Source organism: Branchiostoma lanceolatum, chromosome 2 (assembly GCF_035083965.1).
Source record: "Branchiostoma lanceolatum isolate klBraLanc5 chromosome 2, klBraLanc5.hap2, whole genome shotgun sequence".
In the NCBI taxonomy this organism is placed as follows: Eukaryota; Metazoa; Chordata; class Leptocardii; order Amphioxiformes; family Branchiostomatidae; genus Branchiostoma; species Branchiostoma lanceolatum.
Window position 1 is genome coordinate 24689784 of NC_089723.1, and position 25451 is coordinate 24715234.

Below are 25451 nucleotides of genomic sequence, written 5' to 3' on the forward strand. Positions count from 1 at the left end.
GTATGTATGTATGTATGTATGTATCTATTACTTTGTATGTATATGTGTATGTGTGTGTATGTGTGACGTACAATTGATTAAGGATGTGAATTCTGCCGTCGATCTCTCTTTCTTCTGTCGTACAGATAAGAAATCACAAAGTCAACATTTTTTGCTGCAGCTTCCATTCGGGATTATACGGGCATATTTTCACAAAGAACAAGCATCTGCGTGACAAATCCTACGCTAAATTGATATTCGTAGAAAACTTAACCCTACGATGCACGACGAGTTGACATTTTCCCAGCCCTAATCATCTAACATCGTGCATCATGAAATTCGGTTCGATTTTCCCTGAAGTGTTTACTCCTATTGATAAACGGTGTCCAGTTGTAATACATTTGACGTCAGGTGGCTTAAAATACACTCTATTTTATGGAAAGTGTATGGATTCACCCGACAGATCCTGTTAATAACTTCTGGGATCGACTTTAACAGCGCACCGGACAGGTGCAGGCATCGAAAATTGAAAATTAAGTACCGCCAAATTAAACTCTCCGGATGGAAATGTGCTGCTGTGGTGACATATACTTTGGCACTGAGTTTAAGGCCAATTCCAATCCCATTTAATTTCCCGCCTGAGGTTGAAAGTTAGCATCAATATTGGCGATGCTTCTAGTGTGACAAGGTCTTAATCCGACAGTAATGCCCTATATATAAACTCTCGAGATCGCTGTGTTGCTGCAGTACTTTGGCACTGAGCTTTATCAGGCCGAATACAATTCAATTCCTGTGAGGCAAGTGGGTTATTCCAACGTTATATGGCAACGCTATTTATAAATGTAATGCAATCGGTCAACCACTGATATTCATTTCGATAAGTGTGAAGAGGATCTAGGGATGGCGGATGGGCGGAGTAAAAAGCACTTAACAGTTATAATGTGTCATTCATTCGCTGCCTTCTCTATAATCTACTCATCGTGACTTCATCCATTGCAAATTGTCACCCGTCAACGGCAAGAAGGCTTTTGCTAGCACTCAAAAGTATTCTTCAAAGTTTGATAGTTCTATTTTTCAAACTTTTCTGGAAACGTTCCAAACAAACGAAGCTTGTTATTTTGAGCTGCTTGTTTTATGAATACAAATAATGAACAATCAGTCTAAATCCCTTTATTGCCTGAGCAATGTTCACGGCAGCTGCAAGCTTTCCCCGTCAGCTTGATCTTGTAACATGAACACCTGATGCAGCCATGTCCAGTCAGCACATGTCAAAAGCAATAAAGCCCGTGCTATCGTTTTCTTCTTCGCCGCATTTCAACTGGCGCCGAAAAGGCCCTCACGTCCTGTTACTCTTCTCTGCCCAGTGCGTGCTTCCTCGCCCCCTCCCAGGTGTAACCCAGCTTGTCAAAGTCCAGCATGAATTATTTCAAGGGCATTTTTGTCTTTCTTTCTTTCAGTCTTTTTTTCTTGTGGGATCCAGATCAAATGCCGAGGGACGCGTGCCCTCGGCCAGTGCTGCCTGCTTGTTGACCCGTGTGACGATAGGGCATTACTCGGCATCAAGCTCGTTAAACTTGTCCGGATACTGGCGAGAGAAAATGCATCAATTAATTGCCCAACTTCCTCTTCGAGATCGTGACCTCCAGACTTTCCTGTCTAATCAGGCTGACCCAGCCTGATCTCATTATTACCTTCGCCGAGAAGGTTATGCAGAGGGTAGCGTTTGTCTGTTTGTTTGTCTGTTTGTTTGTAGTGGACCATCATAACTCAAGAATGCCTGGATGGATTGTCTTGATATTTGGTATGTTGGTAGGTTTTGATGAGACCTAAAAACGATGAGATTTTGGGCCCCCTAGCGGCTTCTTACGGTACTGCAGCGGAACTTCCTGTTTTGATATCTCATGTTCTGGACATGCTATGGAACTTATTTTTGAGTGGTAGATAGATCTTTGGACAGAGAGTAAGTGGTGTGGGTTTGGGCCCCCTAGCGGCTTTTTTGGAACTGCAGGAGCAGGTTTTGCGTCTGACTTTGAAAGGGAATAACTCAAGAAGGGCTTGATGGATGGTAATGATTTTTGGTAGGTAGATAGCTTGAGTGATGATGTACATGATTAGACACTTCTTATGCAAATCAGTATCTACTTTGCATAATTAATGAGGAAAGTTTATACATCCGCCAAATTCCATGATAGGACTCTGAAACATGTGACATATGTAACTGGGGAAGAGAAAAATATTAATTGATATGAACTATGCAAATGAAGACCTCATTTGCATAATTAATGAGAAAATACTATAACATGATGGCCTTGATGGATGGTCATGATTTTTGGTATGTGGATAGCTTTTGTGATGCTTAGTATGATTGGACGATAATTATGCAAACCAGATTCTAATTTGCATAATTAATGAGGCAACTTTAAAAATCCGCTTTGTTCCATGATATGACAATTCAAATTGTAACTGAGGAAGAGAGGACTGTTGATAGATAGAAAATATGCAAATGTGGGCCTTATTTGCATACTTAATGAGTAACTTCTATTATTCCACACTGGCAAAAGACGGCAATTTCATACATTTAATCCTTTTTTGTGGCATCGGAACGTTAAGTGAATGTGAACATCGTTGAATCAAATTATGCTAATAAGGGCCTCATTTGCATAATTGATGATAAATTTATTCAGCTCATACTTTGGACATGTTATATTTTAAGAAAATGAACTGGTATGATTTATGATTGATGAGAAATACTCCTAATACGTCAGTCATAAAGGTTAAAATCATTTGGCGAAGGTATGAGGTCGTGGAACTCTAGTTGTTCTATTAAAAGGGACGATTTTTTCCGGATAATCGAGAATAAAATATTTCCTTTTTTTCCACCATTCTGCGGCGTTTCCGTGACCACCCATCGTCATATTCTACATTGCGTGGTCTTGATTGATATTGAAAATAATATTCTGCATCGAGGATGCATGTCGTAAATATTTGAGATCACATCCATCCTGCAAATAGGGCTACGACACAGGCGTTAGAAATTTGCGTTAGAAACAACGTCATGACAAAGTTTTTAAATGAGAAAATCCTATTTCCGTTTCGTTAACATTGCATTTTGAAATCAATCATGTTTGGGTATATGATATGCAAAGCAGACTCTGTCTTCATGAGACAAGGAAAACGGTCTCATAAAATTTTAATACATCATCACTTACCATATGTCAGACTTCTATATCAATAGATTTTAGTCTGAAAGAAAAAAAAATCAGTTATGCCAATAAGATTTTAGTCTAAATAGACTCTGATTTAATTACCACTTCTGTCAAAAGATATGAAAGAAGGACCGAAACTATTTCAAACGGTAAGAGCATATTAGATATATTAGCAATGGATAACAAATAACATTGATTCTATTTTTTCCCATATGGATAAGTGGAACTTAAAAGTAGAACGTAACCCACGCGCACACAACTTATCCGAAGTCGAGAAACGTCCCTATGGATGTTTGATGTTCGTGTATTTGATAGATGACATATTGCATTGCTATCCAGGCTGTTGGCATGATAATTTTGATGATTGTTACAAAATATGACGAAGAAGATGAATACAAATCGCGTGGTGCAATAAGGGCACATTTTATGCAGTAGAGTATGCGAGTCTCTTCAGGGATGTGGCAGGAATACGTTAGATTCACGTCATCGACATTCTTTGCTATTCCATTCCATAAAGCATAAGGTCTTAGCCGATCTATGTCGACGTGACTATTTGTGCTTTGCCCATGATGAGAATTTCAATCAGTATCCTTATGCGCATGCATGACGTTTTATATCTTTAAGCAGTCCATAGCTGATACACCCCGCATGGTCAGAATAACCCCGTCTTTTCGCCGATGACCCTTGAAGACCATTAGTGGTCCAAGAGCTCGTTTATTTCCCACGCTCATAGACAATTCCCCATCATAACGCTGCGATTTCCACCCGAGGAATTGCTCAAATGTTCTCGAATTCTTCATGACATGAATTTGATATGAGAAATGGCCTGGCAAGGTGGTCTTTACAAAAACAGCATATTAAAATCTAGCAGGCCGTCCAACCAAGCTGATATTTATCGCTGTTATAAAACTAACACGCGCTTTAACGTCATTCTCATCACGCTTTCACCACCGACTTGTTGCAAAGGAAAGGTTTACTCTACATTGCGTGGTCTTGACTGATATATTGAAGATAATATTCTGCATCGAGGATGCAGGTTACAAATATTTTGAAATCACGTCCACCTTACAAATAGGGCTACGCAGAGGCGTTAGACGAAGGAGGTTTAAATCAAAAGGTTTTTGATTTGAACCTCAAAGTTCACGCCATGTATGTTTTTTGGGGTCGTAGATCAGAGACACTGACAAAACTTCTGTTGAGAGCAATGGAGATGTAATAGACGAACAGACGGATCACACATGGATATGGCCGTAGCGTGAGTGGGAAACATGAATGTTACATGTAACTGAAAACAGTCGGTCAAAGCTGGCTGACATCTCGGTTCTTTATAGATTAATACAGTCTATATATATACAAGAATTGTCAGTTGATTCTGTAGGCGAGGCGTTTGAATAGCCAGGCAAAACAGGAAAAGAATATACATGTACTTCAGTTGATACAGATTCCTCTGTATGATTGACTTCTTTCAAATATGTCCTTCCAACAACCTCCCATTAGTAGATAACAAGAAATTCCTGGCCGCTAGGCAGCATGGTGACTTCATAGTTTACTCTTACCTTCAAAGTTTCACAAGTTTCTGATCGGGTCATGTCCTCTGGACAAAACATACAAAGGTCACACTAGGCCGTGACCCCCCGGCCGGTTTCCATCCATCATGTCCAGATCCTGACACGGAGCTGTACTGAGCGATAATGGGAAACCTTTAAACTGCCAACTATTCAATTATCAATCAGACAGCCGTTTCATGGAGAATGTTACCGAGGATCTTGTCGACAGCTCGCTTTAGAGCAGGATGCAGCAGGGTAAGTGATGGGCTGTCTGTGTGCGGAGTCCACCATGGTGATATGGGACTGTCTTTGAAGCAAGTAAATGTTGCGAAATATATTTCATCTTAAAGTTCCATCAGCACACTCCCATCTAGTCAACATCAATACTCCCCAATAACTCGTACAAACCTCTAAAGAATACAATTTTACGCTGTTAACGTTAAAGCATACACCTATTTTTGTACCGAAAGTGGCATGCCAAATCAGTTCTATTAAGGCATTAAATGACTGTCATAGCCTCTTTGTTTCATACTAGAACAATTGATTGAACTGGTATCTACGTCAATTACGGGAGAATCCCTGGGCCTGTACTACTAGTAACAACATACGGGAGTTGTATACAATGCCTACATAACGTTAGAGAATGAGCTCGATCATAAAATCGAGGGATAGCTGTCTGGTGACGTCAGCTTCACTACCATAACCGGTTGCGATGTTATCGGTCTTTTCTCATTTGTGCAAGAAAGGCAATTATTTCATAGCTGGAATCCCCACGAAATCAGCCTGAGCCACTTTCATATTGTGTGATCCAGCACAATATAGAAGAAGAACTTTATTGCGCGACAATTGTAACTGGTACAATGTATGACAAATTACATACATATGGAGTGTTTCAGACATTCGAGATCAGTTGATTAGACTGAAGCCTGCGTTAGCAGCAGAATGCAGCATTTGTGGATTTAGGTTTGTGTCGTATAATTGTGTATCCCGTAGATATTTTCGGAGATTTTGCCCCAGGGCGAGAATGAAAAATGACTGTACTACGCACTCTTGTCAGTCTGAAGAATTGAACTCTTACCGTACCGGAAATTTAACGCCACTTTCAATATTACTCGCTCCTAGGTGGGCCCATAATGTTAAGACTTAAGACTAATTAAGAAAGGTGCTTGATACCTGTTATACAGGAAATGAGGGATTAGTGGAAACATCCTCTGTTTACATCTGAATCACATAGCTTAACCAAATAAGCACAACAAACTATATTTCCCTCTAGTGGCCAATTCAGATGGATAAAGACAATTCCTGTAAATATGTTCTTCCTCAAATTGCCACCATTTGCCAGGTAGGATTTCTGTAGTGGCAGCCTCCGTTGGGGAACATGGAGCACACCAAAGTGGAATTTCCTCTCGCCTGTTAACGTCGCCCATAATTGCCTCCATTTGTTAGCTATACATACAGGGGAAGTAGGTATGAACGTCAAATACAGGCAGATAGGAAACTCACGTTCATTCTTACGCCACTCGGGTAAAACAGAATAGATACTGAGATAATGCAACAAGTAAATTGGACAAGAACATTTTCCTCCAAGACGCCCAAATCAGCAGGTGCTTAGTTGGTGGGGAGTCTTTTATTGTCCTTAGCATTAATTTTAATGAAATAAACAAACAAACAAAGATTCTAGAAATGACTTTGCTTAGGTTTTACATTAACCTATGTGAAGGTCTTAGCTATCTACAAGTAGTGAACCACTCTTGCTGCAATTCACGATATGAAGGCTTCTTGCACAAACTTGCTTGTTGTCAACTGAGGTAGAAATAAGAAATTTAAAGTAATCACGCTTACATAGAGCATCCTAAGAATATTTATAAAATATTACGTTCTCCCTCTGAGTTACTCCAGTCTGTAATAATAAGGGCATTGCCACCAACCAGGTAAGAAACTTCTCTTCATCTGAACTCACTGCACGTTCTGTAGCTGCGTAAGTTGGACCGTGTCCTTAAACCTGCAGTCCGTGAAGATATAATTCTAAAAAGTATCCCCACCCAGATTACTGCGAAACGAAGATGAAGCTCTCAGTTCACAAAAGAGAAGCCTTCAATATACTTCAGATTGGTCCGCGGCAGAGATATACAAAGCATATGGTGTCAGACGGAAAGATTTAGGGGGTGAAAACGAGTACGTGGAATGTATACACTTCGACATACATTAGCATGACTCTCACGTCTGCCAGTGTACAACTGCGTGAGTAGAGCACAGGTATGTGCGCCTAGCTCTCAAAACTGTCGTAGGGGAGGTCTTTGCCAGCGCTGATGGGAAATCATTGCATCATCGGCATAACAATCATGTAAAGCGTTCCCGTCGTGTTCATTGGTGCCATATTGCAGTTTGAAAGGGTGAATGGTGCATATCTTTTGTGACACTCTTCCGAGTGTTGCGATCGATGGCACTTGAAGTGTTGACGACGTCACCGCCATGATAGAGATACTAGTAGTTATCCAAATCTGTCACTTTGTTGTGTGCCGTGTACGTCTGATCAATCGGTGATTGATACATGTATGTTGCTGTTGCCCAACTTTAACAGTTGCTAATCATTGTGAACTTACATTTTGACTTATCTAGTGACGACGGAACGCGCTAACCATGCAGGATGTTGGAAAAGTCGGCCCTGAGGAGAGTTAGGAAGAGATGGATAGCTTCCAGGAGGAAGAGAACATCACCGTCCTCCCCACCGACTACGACCTGATCGACGCGCTATGGCAGACCATCTACCCGACACACTACGAGTGGGCACTCATCGTGGGGTACATTCTGGTCTTCATATTCGCCATTTTGGGCAATGGGTTGGGTAGGTGTTTTCTTTTGTCAATCTATATCTCTGGTACTTAGATGCATATCTATATTCCTACATGACAGCATGCATTGTAGAAATATGTATTTGCTCTTCACATATCCATCTTTATTTTGTGGTTTGGCATCTCAGAAACATATCAGTTTTGGCCAAATAATACTTGATCACTAGGTACCATTCATTGTCAACCATCCATGTTCTGTCTTTCAAAGCAACTCCTTTAAAGAAATTTGAGACATATCTTAGATTATCAATATATCATTATAACACGATGTGTACAGTAACCATAGTCCGTACAGTCATTATGTGCAGTGTAATGTTGCAGTCACGACGCTGGCAAACACGGAACAGTGATATCTTACTGTACAATTTGTGATAGGCGTTTTGGACGCCTTATTCTTGTGGCACCGTGTCGGCTTCCATATCGTTACAGCCCTGACGCTTGATGAACAACGCCACTGCTTTGTGATTCATTGATGATACAGTATTACAGATCAATTTACCTTTCACATAACGTAGCTGTCATAACGAGATTACTATATTCAGTAAGACTTGGTCACGACTCCACATCGAGACATGAGTCAGTTCCTTTATTACATGTACCTCCCTGTATGATCTTACATTCCAGACCCTCCAATATGTTCCATGTCTGTACACACGCCCACATTTCCTGTCTTTAATAAGAGCACCCCGTAGCGGAAATGATTGGCTGGTAATTGCGTGGCTCTTTGAACGAATCACTAACGCATGGTCGGCTTCATTGACTGTTTGATCTGAGAGAGGATGGATATTTGGATATCAAAGCTTCCTGTAGTCTTCAGGAATCTGACAAACTGTGTTAGCATTCCTGCACCTTTGGTAGGGGCGCCGTTAAGCGTGTTTGGTGCTTATCTGGAGCAATATCTCAGTCGAAGAGGTTTGTCAGCCATGAGCAATGTGAGGAACAACAAGATGAAAGAGCAAGGTCTTCTTCCCTTACCATCGTCAAGAATGCAATAAGAAACACATGGCTAGTAACGACAGACGGTGCTATAACACCAAGGTGAACAAGTGTGGATAAGAAAATGAAAGGATAGCAGAAATGATCTATATCTAGTCTCGCTCGATTGCTGCAACAATGGCGTGTTAGGGGAAGATGACACCGGTACAATAACTTACAAAGAGAGACGTTGATATATACAGTCGACATACTTCAAACTTTTTTTCTCCCCATGGAAAGACACATAAATTGACTCCTCTTATGACAAATCTCATTATAATGATGATGATTAAGACGAGCGTCTGCTCATAAAAATCACTCAGCATCATTACATGTCCATCTTTTATTACTAAGCTAGCCAGTATTTCAGCAAAGATAAAGAAATTGCCGCATCTTCTGTTCCCTTCCATTCATATCAATTAAGCACCAATAAAGCTGCCTGTCAAATTGATTACAGTCAGGTTATCCGACGTGTCTGGAATTTCTCGGGATGGAAATCAAACAATCACTTTAAGTAATGAATTTAAACGACTGTGTGAGAGTGAACGTGCAAGCACCATACTAGAGAGTATACTGTCTGACGTGGTGCAATCTGCATGGTCTGCCGGGATCTACAGTGGCAAATTATCTCAAAAATTCAACAGGTACACAATTATAATGTCATCAGCTTCTGAGAAAGGACAGGGTCTTGCGACGATTCACAAAAAGACAGGCGTAGAGTGGAGGCGCGCTGAACGCATTATTAAGTTTACTACCCGGCAGAAGCTATCTGAATAGTTATTATTCCAAATTATTCGCTTGGGTATGTATATGATTAGCAACGGAGCATGGGGCCCTTTCCATGAGCTGTCAGGAAAAGGCGTTGTCTGATGCTCTCAATCAGCTACAAGTGCGCGCATGGCATGCACGTTCCACTGGCCTCGAAAGACCAGAGAGACTTGCCAATGCATCAAACGATGATTGCATGATCATAGGAGAAAGAAGAATATAGAATAGAAACTTGTTGATATTTCCGTCTGCGAAAACCAAACTAAAAATGCAGTAAACTGTTCCAATGGCACAGAATACTAACCGATTTGTTGAACCGCACGTAGTAAACGTAATACTCAGCATCTGTTTGCTTCCCTCTCCCGGATGGAGTATAATTCAAGTCACATACTGGACAGATTCCTTCCAGAGTGTATGACATCAAAGAGAATTCCGGATCCCTCTAACGAGCGAGGGTTTTACGGGTTGTGTGCGGGACCTGCCCTCTGCCTCCCACCGGCTGTAATTGGGTTCAGCGGTTGAGATTCTGGTCGTCGTGACGCGCTTGATGATGACCTCTGTATTTCCTGAAGGACAAACAACAGAAACTTCTTCGCCAAGTGGCTAAACTTCGCTAAATCTTTTTCATGTCACTACTTTTTAGTCACCGCATGGTTGAGCCAAAACCACAATTCGGTTTGAAATAGGACTATATTCAACACGACGTTAAATGTGACAGCCCGAAAGCTTTTTGTGTTGGTGAATACCTTCCTTCAAACGCAAAGGAAATTAAACCTAATTTTTCAGCCATCTTCGAGATAAATGACCAAAATAATGAACGTCACATTTTCACTAGATCACGTGTTCAGAGCTACGTGGTAAGTCATTCTGAAGTCAAAAGTTCAACAAGTCATAAGTTTACAATTCTTTGAATATTTGTTTTAATGAAATCTAACTCTACCATAATGGTAGAAATAGGTAGTCACGTCTACGCAATAAGGAATGCTTGTGAGTCGTTTTCATATCAGATTGACTTGGAAATGTCCCTAGCTTGCATACTTATTACTAAAACCCTCATGAGAACACGGCATGGACAGTATGTCAACAATAAGCCGGTTTGTGAGTTGAACTGCGTATGCGCGAGGTCAAAGATCTAACGTTTAAACAGTTCTTACCTGGATCAAGCTTGATACCACACCCAGGCGTATCTCAGGGTCCATCAATTTTAACATACTTCAACTCGTGAACCGACTCATAATTAAGGAACCCATACCTCGTTTGTCCTTTAGCCTCCAACCTAGCTAATCATTTTCTAATCTGCCGGACGAGTAGAAGTGGCTAATTGTCTTGCGTGTACGTGTCTGACTTTTCTTATAACTCATTTGCTCGAATTCGCATACTGATGGAAAAAGATAACACGTATACTAGGCTAACTTCGTTAGGAGTGTTCAGTGTTCTTAAGAGGTTGGAAAGGACGGGTCAATAAAGCACTCCTGCCTAGTACGCAACTCAATTTCACATGTCAGTGTCGGTTTTTGTGTATCATCAATTGGATTTCCGCTCACTTGGAGTAAAGTCTTCCCAAAAGACAAAATCTGTTGTGGACGTGTAGTCAAGTCCCAATCAGGCAAGTCGGCGACAGCGGTTGAATAAAACATCAACCAATTAAACTAGTGGCGCCTGAAGTGCAACTGAGACACTCTGTTGGCAGTCTTGTTGTTTTCGTGCAGCCGTCAACTAATCTAAAGGCAAATTCGATGCAGAACAACTATGTTTGCAACAGGTCTACGAGTCCAGCGCCTTGCTAGGCCAAATCCGTCAAAGTAATTTCATGCATTTTTCTTACATATCATAAGCAAATCTGCAAAAAATCATTGTTTCATTGTTGTTGTTCTTTTCAAAAATCGGTGAACGCTCTATTTATAGAAGAGAATTGAATCAAGATTTCCATTGTCAAAAGGACTTATTGTGTTCAATATTCAGATCAACTACAAGAACAGCCTATCAAGAAAGTTCTCTGTGCAGACTGTTCATACGGTGTGGAAAATAACGCTTAGAAATGATTGCACACTGGCACTGGCATCTGTATGAGGCATATGTACACATCGAATGCGTTCTATGAAGACTCAAGTTCCCATTGAAGATGCCTGGGCAAAAAGGGCACGGGTTTAGCGGGGACGTGTGTGGTCAATCAATTCTAAGATGATAACGAAACAACTTGACCAATGTGGAATTGAGGATCTAGTGAACCTGTCGGTAGAGTTTCTTGGGAATATGAAATGAAATCCACCACCTCTCACCAGGTGAGCAAAGGTGAGACGGGATTACGCACGCACACCGGCGGAACCTCCACACCTCCCGCTCACCTTGTCAGTCTCCTTGAAGGAGCTCTATATGCTCAGGTCGACGAACGTAGCCGGAATCGTAACTTTCTCATAAGTGCACTAATTACTTGCCGCTCTTCAAGAACCCGATCGATAAATATCGCGCGCGTAATGCACGGAATGACAACTAGGGTTCTCAGGGAAACTCCCGGGCAAGCAATTGTCGCAGTTTTTACTGTTCCATACAGCTTCTTCTGAGGCATCAAGAGGCGTAAAACAGATCACAATCCTGGTAATGTTTCTGGGAAACAATAAAATGCCCCATGTACTCAGTCAGCGCTAACAATTCTACGAATGCCGCATTCTGCGATAGTTGGTTATGGCGGTATCGCCACATTTTCCCAGTAGTAATATACTGTAACGGTCGGCCGCTGTAAGGTAACGTAGCTAAGTGGTCCTCATGAGCTCATCGGTTACTGTTAACGTCATATCTACTTCCCCGTCATGCCAAGAACTTGTTTTCGTTTGGATATATATCTGAAGAAATAGGTGCTTTAAATTTTTTTTTTGGATTTGACCGTGGCACTAATAGAGAGCAGGACATATATCGCTGATACAAACATAAAGCCATTCGTTATGAAGTATCAATTCAAGTTCTACGTATTCCTGATGATACCACCATAAAACTTGAAACATCAAAGAGCCAACTATTAACGATTGACATCAAAGCATTATTGACGGTATGCCTCACGATACTTTAGTGTTCTAAACACACCTGCCATACATAATTTCCCTTCCCGATGCTTTTCCTCGCTGAGCAACATGTATGGGAATAGACTTGTTCGGAACTGTACGAGACCTGATGTAAGATTTGTGTACGTTGTCTCCAATTCCAGGGGGGGGGGGTACATATCTACCCTGTTTGTACCTATTGCGATGATCCGTATATCTCAACCACTAGACAAAACTAAAAGTGTTGAATCAGGAAAAAGTGGCAAAGCGAAATCATATGTTGCCTATTTTTTCTCCAATCAGTTTGCGTGGTTGTGGCCAGAAACAGCCACATGCGGACGGTGACGAACTATTTCATCGCGAACCTGTCTGCAGGGGACCTGCTGGTCACCATCATCTGTCTGCCGCCCACCCTGGTGGTGGACATCATGGAGACGTGGTTCTTCGGAGAGACCATGTGCAAGTTTTTCTCATACATGCAGGTAAGTACGTATATACGGGTCTCTAAAAAGACTGTTTCTACACAACCAAGTACAGTATTTTATTCAAACGACGTTTCAGTGACCGTCTGTCACCTTCCTCAGGGCAAGTCTAACTGGTTTCAGTTTGTACTGCAGCTATAGGTGTCGCTGCTTAAAGATGTGGTGCAAAAAGCAGCGACACCTATAGCTGCAGTGCAAATTGAACCAGTCAGGATTGCCCCGAGGAAAGTGACAGACGGTCACCAAAGCGTCGACGTCGGTTGAATAAAACACTTGGTTGTGCACAAAGAGCCTTTAGAATTTTCTTCAGTGACTTAGCAACCCGATGAGACTTTTCACGGTGGGTCTTGTTAGTTTCTTCTGAGAGACCATTTTTCCATGGTTTGCGAAAGTTGCCTTCTTGTAATCCCTATCAAGCATCAGGTCTTTCCCTTTTCCGTTAGTGATTTTGGCACAGATTGATACCTTCACGGACAGCCCTGTGCTATGACAACTAAGAAAACAAACAAAAGGTCCATATGTGGCTCAATTGTTGGGGGGCCACTCCCTTTTCTTAGCTACAGACCTATGATTTCAAAATTATTGAGAAATCATTCAAAACATTGGAAGTCTCTGCGACCCTTAGATGAAATAATGTCAACCGGTCTTCCTTCATCTGAAACGTTCCCGTGCTACTCCTCTTTCAGGTAAAGGTCATCCAGCATTACCGATTGTGACGGTAGAATCCGTTCCAAAGGTTACCACCATTATATTCCCATTCCATTAGGACGGTGCTCTCGCCGCGCGCTCTCTGCGACCTCAAACTTAACAGAACGCTTAATAAATTTCATAGATAGAAGAACTAACCTTTTTACGTTTTGTGTTTCTGTTGTCTTTTCAGCCATACTTTTAGATTTTGCGTGATATTCCAATTATGAAATGAAGGGATAGACGAATTCGATTTAGGTCACAGCGAGAGCACCATTCACTAGACGGTGATCTGATATGATGCATAGAAAAGTTCTTATGAAAAATGTTCCTACCTTACATGAACCCGAGACCACATAGGGATTACATATTCCAGCTATTACTCAACATTGATATCTCACAGTGACGGCGCAATTATTACAGATATGCCAGATTGCTGAGTACTGTCATGGGTTTCCGGTTGGTTGCGGGTATTTGTCACGGACTAAACATGGATACATGAAAACTGTCATTGTAATTATCATAATCATTATCGCAACATCATGCCGAGAATCATAATCCATATCGCTAGATCTCTAATTAACTATCGACAAGAAGCGACAACTAACTACTTTCAGAGTCTCTTTCGTTTATGATCATAAGTATTACCCCTTAGACACAGCGATAGAACAAAACGAAATCCGGCCAGCAATCTCCAAATTAAAGAACAGTAAAGCTTCAGGGAACGACTACATACTTAATGAAATGTTGAAATGTGCTGCCCATGTCCTTATCAATCCGTTGGCCGAATTATTCAATTTAATTCTTTCAGCAGGCCACTTCCCGCAAAAATGGTGTGAAAGTCACATTGTTCCCATACACAAAGGTGGCTCCAAAGGCGACCCAAACAATTATAGAAGGATCTCTGTCACTAGTTGCCTGGCCAAGTTATTTACGACAGTTCTGAACACACGCCTCACTAACTATTTAGACGAACATTCCCTTATTTCCCCAAATCAGTCAGGTTTCAGAAAAAAACCTTTGGAACAACCGATAATTTATTTGTCATTGATTCGTTAATATCTAAACACACCAATACCAACAAACGTTTATATGCATGTTTTGTAGATTTTAGAAAAGCATTTGGCTGTGTGTGGAGAGAGGGACTCCGTTATAAATTACTAAGTTCAGGAATATGTGGTAAGTTCAGAATTTATAGTTTGCTTACATCAATGTATTCTAATCCAAAGACCTGCGTCAAAACCTCTGCGGGTCTTACACCATTATTCATTACTGATAGAGGCGTAAGGCAGGGATGTAATCTCTCTCCCACACTCTTCAACCCATTCATAAATGACTTAGTCAAAGAATTGGATAATTCCGACTGCGAACCACCCACTCTACACAATTATTCCTTCTTTATTATATGCAGATGATGCGTGATATTTTCAGAGTCGGAAAAAGGATTACAACGTGCGTTGGACAGACTTAACATGTTCTGCACAAAATGGAAACTACAAGTAAACATGAAGAAAACTAAAGTTGTAATTTCTAACAAATCTGGACGACCAATACGAAATGTGAAATTTGTCTTTGGCTCAGATGCTATCGAAATCACAAGTTCTTATTGCTATCTGAAACTATTGCTGTCCTCATCAGATACTTTTTCCTTAGCCAAAAAACAACTGTCCTTAAAAGCACGTAAAGCCATTTTCAGCCTAAAACCTCTATTTCGCTCACCTTTGTTCCCAAAGGCTCTGTTAAGGATATTTTATGTATGCGTTAAATCAATTATGTTATATGGCAGTGAAATTTGGGGCACGGACTATTTGAATGACAGGCGTCCGATTGAAATTATACAGAACCGCTTCTGTAAAAATATATTCTTGGCGTGCACAGAAATTCAAGTAACATAGCAAGTAGAGCAGAGTTCCCGGTAGATTTAGATGTGTCAGTCCGCATAGTTAAGTACTGGTTGCGCCTCAGACAACTCAATCCTTTACAAGTAGATGCTCTATTGTATCAATAATCTTTTCCAGTGACTAGCAACAAGAAAAACTGGTTATAACATGTGAAAGATGTACTCGACAATAACGGATACTCCTTTATCTGGAACGTCAACAATCTCGATCTGGACATACAGCATATATGTACATTGTTAAGAAAAAGGCTGACCGACATATACATTCAAAGTTTTCTTTATAAATTATCTATCGATGACAGTAAGTTAAGATTTTATAGAAACGTCAAAACAGAATACTCAATGGAAAAATATCTCTCCAACAAAGATTTTGACCAACGGTTAGCTGTGTGTAAGATACGAATAAGTGCACATCCACTAGAAATATAAAAGGGTAGATATAAAAAGTTGCCTGCTCACGAGAGAATGTGTAAGTTTTGTACAATGAACGCAGTGGAAAAATTTGCCAATGTCCTCTATATTGAAAAGAAATGAATAATGGAAAACAGCTTCCATAAATTCTCCTAGCTTTCTCCATTTTAATAATTTACAAAAATCCATCTTTCTACTAAAATCAGCCAACCCACTTATGATGCAAAACGTGGTGGGTCACTTCATTTTCCACTGTCTTCAAAAAAGAATTCAAACCCAACCATAGTCAACCATAGTTAACATAGAACTTCCACAGTAGACTAGATAACTATTTCGATTTCCATGTATCTACATGTACTTGTTTGTCTGCAATTAGCCTTTGGGCATGAACTTGCAATAAAAAAAAAGTTATGATCTTAGGAAATTATACATGAGCCACCGTACTGATATGTAGGTATCTTGCATTACTTCTGTACACTGTAATGATAAGAACATGATTTCGTTCCAAGTCATGTTGATTTTATAGACTGAAACTTTACATACTCGAATGACCCGTTAATCTAACCCCTGACCTTTCAACTCCCAGATGGTGTCTGTATCAGTCTCTGTGCTGACCCTGTGCGCAGTCGCAGTCGAGCGCTGGTACGCCATCGTCCATCCCCTGAAGTTCAAGAGCACCCCAGCTCGCGCCCGAAACATCATCATCTGCATCTGGGTGACGTCATTCCTGGTCACGATCCCCTTACTTCTCGTCTCCAAAACAAGCCACACCTTTGAAAGTCACATCACCAACCTCTTTGTTATGTGTGACGAACACTGGCCAGGTGGTTAAAGACATTTGTCAATATTGTAGTATGAATTGTTTCGAAGCGAAAGTGCTCTTCTTTTTAAAAGTATTACGTTTTGCTACCGTTGTAACAAATCTGTGGCGTTGACGCAACAGAACTACAAAGAATGAATTAGTATAGTAGACAACCTGTACCCACTTTTCCTTAATAATCTGCTAACATTACTTGTCGGATGTTGTGTTGGTCTGAGTTTCTGTGAGCAGTGTCAATATTGTACCATTGTCTTCTAGAGAACACGTTCTACGGCCAGATCTACCACTCGGCCATCCTGGGACTGATCTATATCGTCCCGCTCTGCATCATCTCCATCGCCTACACCATGATCGTCTGGAAGCTCTGGAGCAACCAAATCTCGCGTGAGTCGGCGTGAGCTGTGTACATGGCAACAACTGGCAAAGACCATAACAACCTTTAATCTCCAAGTAGATGTAGAGTCCGAGTTGTTTGTAATCGCGTTTTTGGGGTACTCAGTAAGTCTTCCAAGGCGGAGAGGCGAAAAAGCTGAGCGCCAGAAAGACACACAAAGGTCCACGAAAACAGGTGAAAACAACTTGAAGCCAGACGCTACATCTGCTTGAAGATTGCGCAGCCTCCCCCGCGATATTTCACGGATTATGTGTAAAATGTTCAATATTTTCGTGTCCATTTTTGGAAACGTGATGATTCGACACTTTGTAGCTCACGCACGGCTACAAATTGAATGTAAATTCATCATACTCTCGCGTTATTAAATCATCGTGGGTTGACAATTAACTGAAGCTGATTGATTGTGTGTATTTTAGTATATTAAGTTTCTCTAAGTATAACCATGAAAATGCAAAGAGTGCCGTCAACAACTTCAGGCGTACCATCCATCAGATCAACACTTAAAGAGGCGTCAAGCTGTCTACTGACGTTCATTTGCCTCGAAGAAAATTACTTAGCCTCGGAGTAATTTAGAATTAAGTTTAGGATACGTTAACATCCATCAAGCATCCCAATTGCAGACACAACACAAATTGACTTGTAAATTGTCGTTTAAGTGTAAGTCATACAATATACATGAAATATACACGCACAGCTTGTTATGACCTAAGTGCTTTTGTCAACTTAATTTTACTCATGACGTTCTTCTCTTTGATTAGTGACAGTTGCCCTGAAGGTGACCGGAAATGACGTCGGGAAACGTCGAGGTAGTCTCGTGGGACAGTTTCGACGAAGCCTGCGGCTGAAAAACAGTGAGCATCAAATAAATGTTGTTCAATGTGCTATATGCATTAACATAGTCTACAAAAATGATCTTTAATGTGCCTTTCAGCTCATGATGGCCCGAAAGTGAACCATCCTTACAGCTGAACTCGTGAGACATAATATACGAGTACATAGCATTTTATCTATACATTGCCCTGTCTACTGCTCCGCAGCTTAGCTTCCCCTTCCTCATCGACCATGGCAATTGAATATCTAACTAACCACAATACTTTGTGGGAAAGTTTGAAGAAGTCAGATGATGTATTTACTGAAATCGAGACACACGAATAGATATTTCGTAGAGACATAAGAAAACACGCAATATCAGTGGCTGCTGTGTGTGTAAATGCAAAGTTGACCGTGAGAATCACCGCTGTCGTTTCTATCTAAAGGTGCGGACTTCAGCACCGACTTCCGACCCTACACCGTGTCCCCGGCAGACGAGTGCCCTCCCAGTCCGCGATCACAAACCGTGTCCCCAGTGGAGGAACAGCCTCCTCGCAGTGCGAGCCCCTCCAAGGACACTATCGGTCAAAGGTCAGGAGAGACCATCTTCGCTCGAAGAAAGGTTGCCCGGATGTTGATCGCCGTGGTTATCATCTTTGCGGTCTGCTGGGCGCCATCTATGGTCATGAACTTCATGAAAAGGTACCTACTCTAAACGTGCTTTCTGTAAACTTCGTCTTCTTCTCTCTTTTAAGGCAACTACCTTTATCTCTTTCCTAGCTATTGTATGATAAACATTGCTATATTTAGCATTGCAAATATACAGCTTACAGCAATGAAGACACTAGTGCTAGTGAAGAGAACATAGCAAAAATTGTTATCACTGCATTCATGTGGTTTTTGACTCGTAAGGTCGGTTATACACAAAGAGTTGTCTCTTAGCTGTCCTTGTCTTACCCACGCCTACTTTCTCCATTGTCAAGAAGCTATAGCCGAATTTGCTATCTAGATGTCAGCGTTGGTCCGGGTTGTCGATACTCTTAGCTGTCCGTGTCTTACCCACACTTACTTTCTCCATTGTCAAGAAGCTATAGCCGAATTCTCTATCTAGATGTCAGCGTTGGTCCGGGTTGTCGATACTCTTAAGCCGCTATAGCACTGTTATGTATGTGTATTCAAGCAGAATATAGATGTACAGGAACTTATCCGAACCTCTCTGTCCTGGTTGTTAGAGTGCTGGGATCGTTTGACGTGACCTATGACCGGGGCGGGCTGTACGCCGCCTACAGCGTTGCCCACTGGCTCATCTACTTCAACAGCGCCATCAACCCTGTCATCTACGGGTTTCTCAGTGGTAAGTCACTGTGGATTGTTAACATTTCTCCTCGATAAGAAACTTTATTCAGTATAAGTAACATACATAATCCAGAGTATATGTACAAAACTACACGACAAAAAAGGCGAGGATAGAATGAGAGTTATATCACTGGTCTGTCATTTAACAAAACATGCAAGGGATAACAATCATTGACGTATATTGGCATCTATGTTTCAGTTCACTTTGAAACTACTGTAAGTTGGGTTTGATATATTGTATGAAACAGGTACAATATTGTCACTTTTGGATGGTATCAAGGCCAGCTACCACTGAATTTGAAGGCTTTGACGGTTCAGAAAAGATCCTCTCCTAGATCCTATAGAGTACCTGCCCATGATTACCCGTGTCGTTCATGTCATTCATGATCGACCCATGAGCATAGTTCAGCCCGATGATTGCGCTCTACAATGGCGGTCTCTGTTTTGCGCCCCCTCCCACTTTTAAGTGTTTGAGAGAAAATTTTCTTCGCGCAGAAAAGTAGCATAACTGAGTGAAGTACATCAGTCTTTGTCTTTTGCATCTCCCAACCTCCCGCAACATTTCCAACTTTCAGAAAAGTTCCGAAACGGTTTCCAGGCTTCCCTCGGATGTCCGCAGGCTGTCAAGAAGAAGCAGAATCTGATTCGCGAGGTGACAGTGACCCGACCAACTATCTCCCGAGTCATGACCACCAAGACCACCAGTACAGCTGACGTTGGTTCCAGACTGGAATCCATCCGACAATATCCCTTCTTTACTGAGACGGTTGTGTAAGTGTCCCCCCCTAGCCCACGTAAGTCTCATTCATCAACAACCTAACAATAAGCTGCTTCCAACTGTAAGGACTCAAATGACCATTTATGGCCCACAGACGCCAATAGAGCCCGTAAATGGTCATGTCAGGCATTACTACCATAAAATCCAGAACACACAAATTAACATGGAGATGTTTTTGAAATGTTCTTCAACAGTTAAGTTGGGCGCTATAGACTGTGGTCGTTGCCTCGTCTGTTTGTTTGTGCCTTTATTTAGACTCGATATCTCCCTATTCAACCACAGGGCCGCTTTTCGTAGAGGTCTGACAAAAGACAGCGGATGCTGTCTGAAACGTCTGACTGTTTGAAATTTTATCCAGTTGCATAAGTAACTATTTTTTGGCGTAGGTCTGTGGATACTGCCATGCATTGAGGCAGGTGTGTTCTACAGAACAAACGTTCTTACATGGACGTTATATCATAGACCGCTCGGATATGTATTTTCTTACTTCAATTTCGTTGTCTTAGAAAATTTTAGTGTTCAATAAAACGAAAAAGACACAAAATGTGGCATCGCAGCTGAAACCAGCGGGGATAGCCGCACCAACATCTTGCACATACAAAATTCTCAAGTTTCTTAAGATGTAAGAAATTGTGCTTAAAATTTTCATTGGAGGTGACAAGATGTATCCAAAATATGACAGCTTTAAGAAATAGACTTTTTCACTTTGACCCCATGTCAGGCACAAAGTAAAACTTTTATCCAATGCGTGTACGTGTTTTCTAACGATCCCTATACACATAAAATGAACAGGTGCGAATTTGTCCGTCCGAAAATTGTGGACGCCCAATTAAACATGTCTCCGGTCTTTTGTGGCATGACATAAAAGTGCATGATATATATAACGTTATGGTGATTTCAGAACATAACTCTCTGTTTGATGAAATCACGCACGTCATGTGTACCCTTTAAACCCGTTGTGTTTCCCAATGCATCACCAGAAACTTCACAATCTACTATGAACCGAAACGTTCAACCCGCGAGACGACCTGACGCAATTGTTCTGTCGCCTCCAGACCATTCTTGGTTGATAGAGGGACGGCAATCAGAGCCAGTCTGGCTCTGATAACAACAAATCTTTATCAGACAAATATTGAGGCTGTCTGAAAGGCGCATTCCAGTGTCAGGAAGATTATTTTTACGACTAAAAACGTCATATAATGGCAGACTTCTCCTAATACCAATGGCTTGGCTTTGGTTAGGCGTTTCGTGAGATCTATTGGAACGATTTATATTCTGGAAATTACCCAATAAGCAAATAAGGCAAGCAATATAGATATACGAGTTGACTGATATCCCCTCGTAAGACCATGGCTGTTACTCCGAAGCCGGACGTGCATTTAGAGCAGTCGCCGCGCTCCAAATATAGCTTCATCCGGAACGGCCATGCGTGACCATACCTACAAATATTTCATAGGGTGACCAGTGTAAATTCTGTAGAAAAAGGATTGGCAATTAGATCGCAGGTCATTCCGCGTTTCGAAAATATTATGATTATTAATGACATATCAAGATACAGAGACTACAACTAAAATGGTGTATTGAATGGATGAAGAAAGACGATTGAGTTTGAATCTTCACAAGGAATTGGATCTGATTCAATACGTCTTGGCGCAGTCGACTTTGTTGTCTGAAAGAATAATAACCAGGAACACCGAAAGTGTGTCACTATATTGAGCCTTCTCAGCCTTTTTCTCGGATTCATGACGACCTGGAAATGAACAATAGTCTAGCTGATCCGAATAGGTCCATCGTGTATTTGAAATACAATTCGCAAATGAGACGCTCTCACTCTCACAATGAAAATGTGGCAACTTTTCGGGCGCAATTGTCCCGACTTAGACACTACAATTGTCAAACTAAAAGGTCAGGGACTGGGTCTACACGTAGACGAAGCTTCAAAGTATAAAGCGACTTCTTATCAAGATACGTAAAGAAATAGATATCCTTTTTTCTCAGAAAATAATTGTGGGTTGGAAAAAACAATGTTTGAACATACAATGTCAATCAATCGATTTCGAAATGTCCCATTGTCTCTAGTAATTTAGCACAAAGTTACACGAATGGTTGCTAATAGAAACTGTGGCAAAACCGCACAGAAGGTAAAAAAGACTAATCCAATTCGAAACGTGAATTTTGATAATTAAAAAGAGGCGACCCTTGGGTTAGAAAGGTATATTTTTGTGAAAGGACGAATTTGTACATAGTATAGATATATTGTGTTAGATGAATGTGTGTACATTTTGTCGACTCAAGCTAGGGAAAATACATGGTACTGTATATGGTTCGTGGTAATGAGGTATGCAAAATAGTCGATAGCGTACTGTAGAAGTCTGTTGCTTCGTAGTAGTGTTTTATGAAGTCTTGACGAGACGTGATATGGTGTATTTGGTGCAAGTGCCTCATGCGGATTACATATGAACTTCAACAATACTAAGGGCGATTCCATTTAACACACCAGTGTGGTTTGGAAAACACCGACTCTCTTGTTCAATTTTACTTCAGGATTACCCACTATTGATAGATTTCGGACATTTGCTTTCCTTCCGTTCAAATATTTTTCTCGACCATCCACTCACCCATCAGTACCCTAGCTTTTAATTTTCTGACCACCCTTTTCAGTTGGAAACTCTATCAGAGGCTGTAGATGTATTGATGTAGAAACACTACAATATCATCCATTGGTTTGTTGCTGTGATCTGTGATTTTACTGTATTACTTCGGTAGAATAGATGTTATTATAGGACATAGATATAATGTTGTGGAATATATCCTTGTTAATTATCTAAGCATGCAAACCTTCAAAGGGTCGTTAACTAGTTAACTGAATGTTTATATCATAATGGCTTATACCTTAGTGTACTGGTGTAATACGTGGCTGTGTCCGTTATGCGACAATATAGTGTGGTGCTTCGCTGTGTATTTGCATACTGGGTGTATTGTGCGTTTCAGCATTGTGGTACTCAACAGTGTAATGTAAAATTAATGATCATTTCCGGCCCTGGTAAAGCCACGTGTTTGGAATGTAGAAAAATTGTACTGATGCGTATGTGAAGACATGGCTGTTACAAAGTTGTTAACGTAACTTTAATATCAAGACACCAGGAAAGATGAAACAGAAGTCACAATGTAATCACAAATATGCGTAAATTACCTTACACGTATGAGTGGTTGTCGGGAGGAGAATATGACTGTACGTCTACAATGTCATTGATCTGAATAAACGACTAAGTCTAAAAGTTTTTCCATTTCATCTCGTAGTTCCCAGTATATCTTAAGACCCCCATTCCACTTGGACGGCGCTCTCACCGCGCTCTCACGGCGACCTAAAATGGTCCAGAGCGCCGTGAGAGCGCCGAACTCATGGAAAACGTGCTCAAGTGGAATCTCTGCGGCGACCCTTGCACGCTCTCAGCGCGACCAAAATGTTAAATGTCAGCAATTTTTTAAAGATTTCACAGATCGCTCAACGAATTCCAGAGATAAAGATCGAATTTTCGTTACGTTTTGTGTGCTTTGTTGTCTTCTCATTCATACTTTTACCTCTTGCATCATATTTAAATGATAAAATCAAGGGGAAAACAGATTCAATTTTAGTCGCTGCACGGTCGCTCAATGTGTGTCTTATGTAATATATGTATGTTCAACTTGTTTTTCCTGTGTTGTCTGTCATGTAAACTGTTTGCAATAAATATATTTTATCGATCATTCAACGTTATAATCGAAACGTAAATCACAGAATTTTGAAACACATTTTTAACCACTGATGACAATAAAACTTGGAAGGAATTTAATTTGAATGGAAGAAAGTGCTTGTAGTTATTCGTCAATTTGTATCACCCACGAGCAAAACTGTGATTTGACCACAAAATTCCCAGAAATTCAAGATACACCACTTCAAGAATGAAATTTGTTTGAACTACAGTTAAGACCATTCAATCCTCATAGAGCGCTCGCTGCGATCCTTGAGCGCTCGCTGCGGCCCTTTGATCCCACCTTGGGCGCTCTCATGGCGCTCACCGCGCTCTCACGGCGCTCTCTCGGCGCTCACCGCGCTCGCTCCGCGCTCCGTTCAAAACCATCGCCGAGGTGACGGCGCGCATGGCGCTCTCGCCGCGCTGTCGGCGCTCTCACGGCGCTGTCGGCGCTCTCAATGGCGCTCTCGCCGCGCTGTCGGCGCTCTCACGGCGATCTGGCCAAAATGAGGTCGCCGTGAGAGCGCGGTGAGAGCGCCGTCCAAGTGGAATGGGGTAAGTGAAATGAAAAGTCAACACTATACATGGCAACACTCTTTTGAAACCAAGGCGATCCCATGGAATTATTTATATAGAATTAATGTGTTATAAACATGACAGTTTGTAGCCCTGATGAGGAGTACTTCAAATTGTCGAATGACATTAAAAAATATTTTGGAATAGCGCCCGCATAAAGATAGAGTTTTCAGTGTTATGTTCACCAACTTCAATTAGAACCATGATTCAGAGGTTCTACAATGTAATCAACTTCGCCGAGGTCATCATACCCGTAGCCAGGGGGGGGGGGGGGTCTGGAATAACCCCCCCACAGGCTTGAAGGTTCACTTTCACAGGCTTGAAGGTCCACTTTTTAACGTTCAAGCTTTTTTTTAAGGCGGACTTATTTGTCTCACAACCATTGCCACAGAAGCTAGAATCCTAGAAAAAACTTTTAGCCTGAAATTCTCTCAAAAACACAGGAAAAGCCCTTTCAGAAGGTTCAATTCTTAAAACCTTAAACGCTCCAGGGTTCAATTTTAACGTCGAAGGTTTTTTTTTCAAGGTGGACTTATTTGTATCACCAGCGGAGCTGGAATCCTAGAAAAACTGCTAACTTTGTCTCTGATTTCTTTCTTTGAAATCCTCTCAAAAACACAGGAAATGCCATATCAGAAGGTTCAATTTTTTTAATTTTCCAGGGGGGGCATACCAACGGACTCCCCTAGGAAGCTCGCGCCTGCGGCGCTCGTCTCGCGCCTATGGTGCTCGCTGGTTCCTCAAACATTACCCCCCCCCCAACAATCAAAATCTTGGCTACGGGCATGGTCATGTTTTGAGTAGCGTTCGCGCGCGTGTGTGTGTGTGTGTGCGTGTGTGTGTCTGTGTGTGTGTGTGTGTGCATGTTAACACAATAGCTCGAGAAGGACTGGGTAGATTATTTCGATATTTGGCATGTGTATGGGTATGTAAGTATGAGACCTCAAAATGGATTTTTGACCCCCTGACGGCTTGTTATGATACTGTAGCCATGTACTGTATTGTCCCCGTGGGAGCTAATCCCAATTCTAGACACGTACAGTTAACGTTCGGTAGAAGTCACCTCTAATTTTACTAAGTCAAGATAAGGCACAAAGGCGTCTTGTGTCGTAAACAAAATACCTTTGCAATGATTGTGGCA

At 41.3% G+C, this 25451-nt stretch overlaps 1 protein-coding gene across 3 annotated transcripts in view; it reads left to right on the plus strand.

Annotated features, from left to right (window-relative positions):
• LOC136428135 (orexin/Hypocretin receptor type 1-like) overlaps positions 1–23281 on the plus strand; it is a 33645-nt gene extending 10364 nt beyond the window's left edge. For 2 of the 3 annotated variants that reach the window (XM_066417439.1, XM_066417438.1), the window contains exons 2-9: positions 7352–7577; positions 12666–12844; positions 16429–16666; positions 16921–17046; positions 17815–17907; positions 18313–18568; positions 19099–19220; positions 19798–23281. In XM_066417439.1, coding sequence (XP_066273536.1) covers positions 7418–7577; positions 12666–12844; positions 16429–16666; positions 16921–17046; positions 17815–17907; positions 18313–18568; positions 19099–19220; positions 19798–19997 — 1374 coding nt within the window. In that variant the 5' untranslated portion in view covers positions 7352–7417 and the 3' untranslated portion in view covers positions 19998–23281. The remainder of the gene's footprint in view (positions 1–7351; positions 7578–12665; positions 12845–16428; positions 16667–16920; positions 17047–17814; positions 17908–18312; positions 18569–19098; positions 19221–19797) is intronic. The other variant, XR_010754577.1, reaches the window with a different exon arrangement.
• Positions 23282–25451: the final 2170 nt, after the last annotated feature.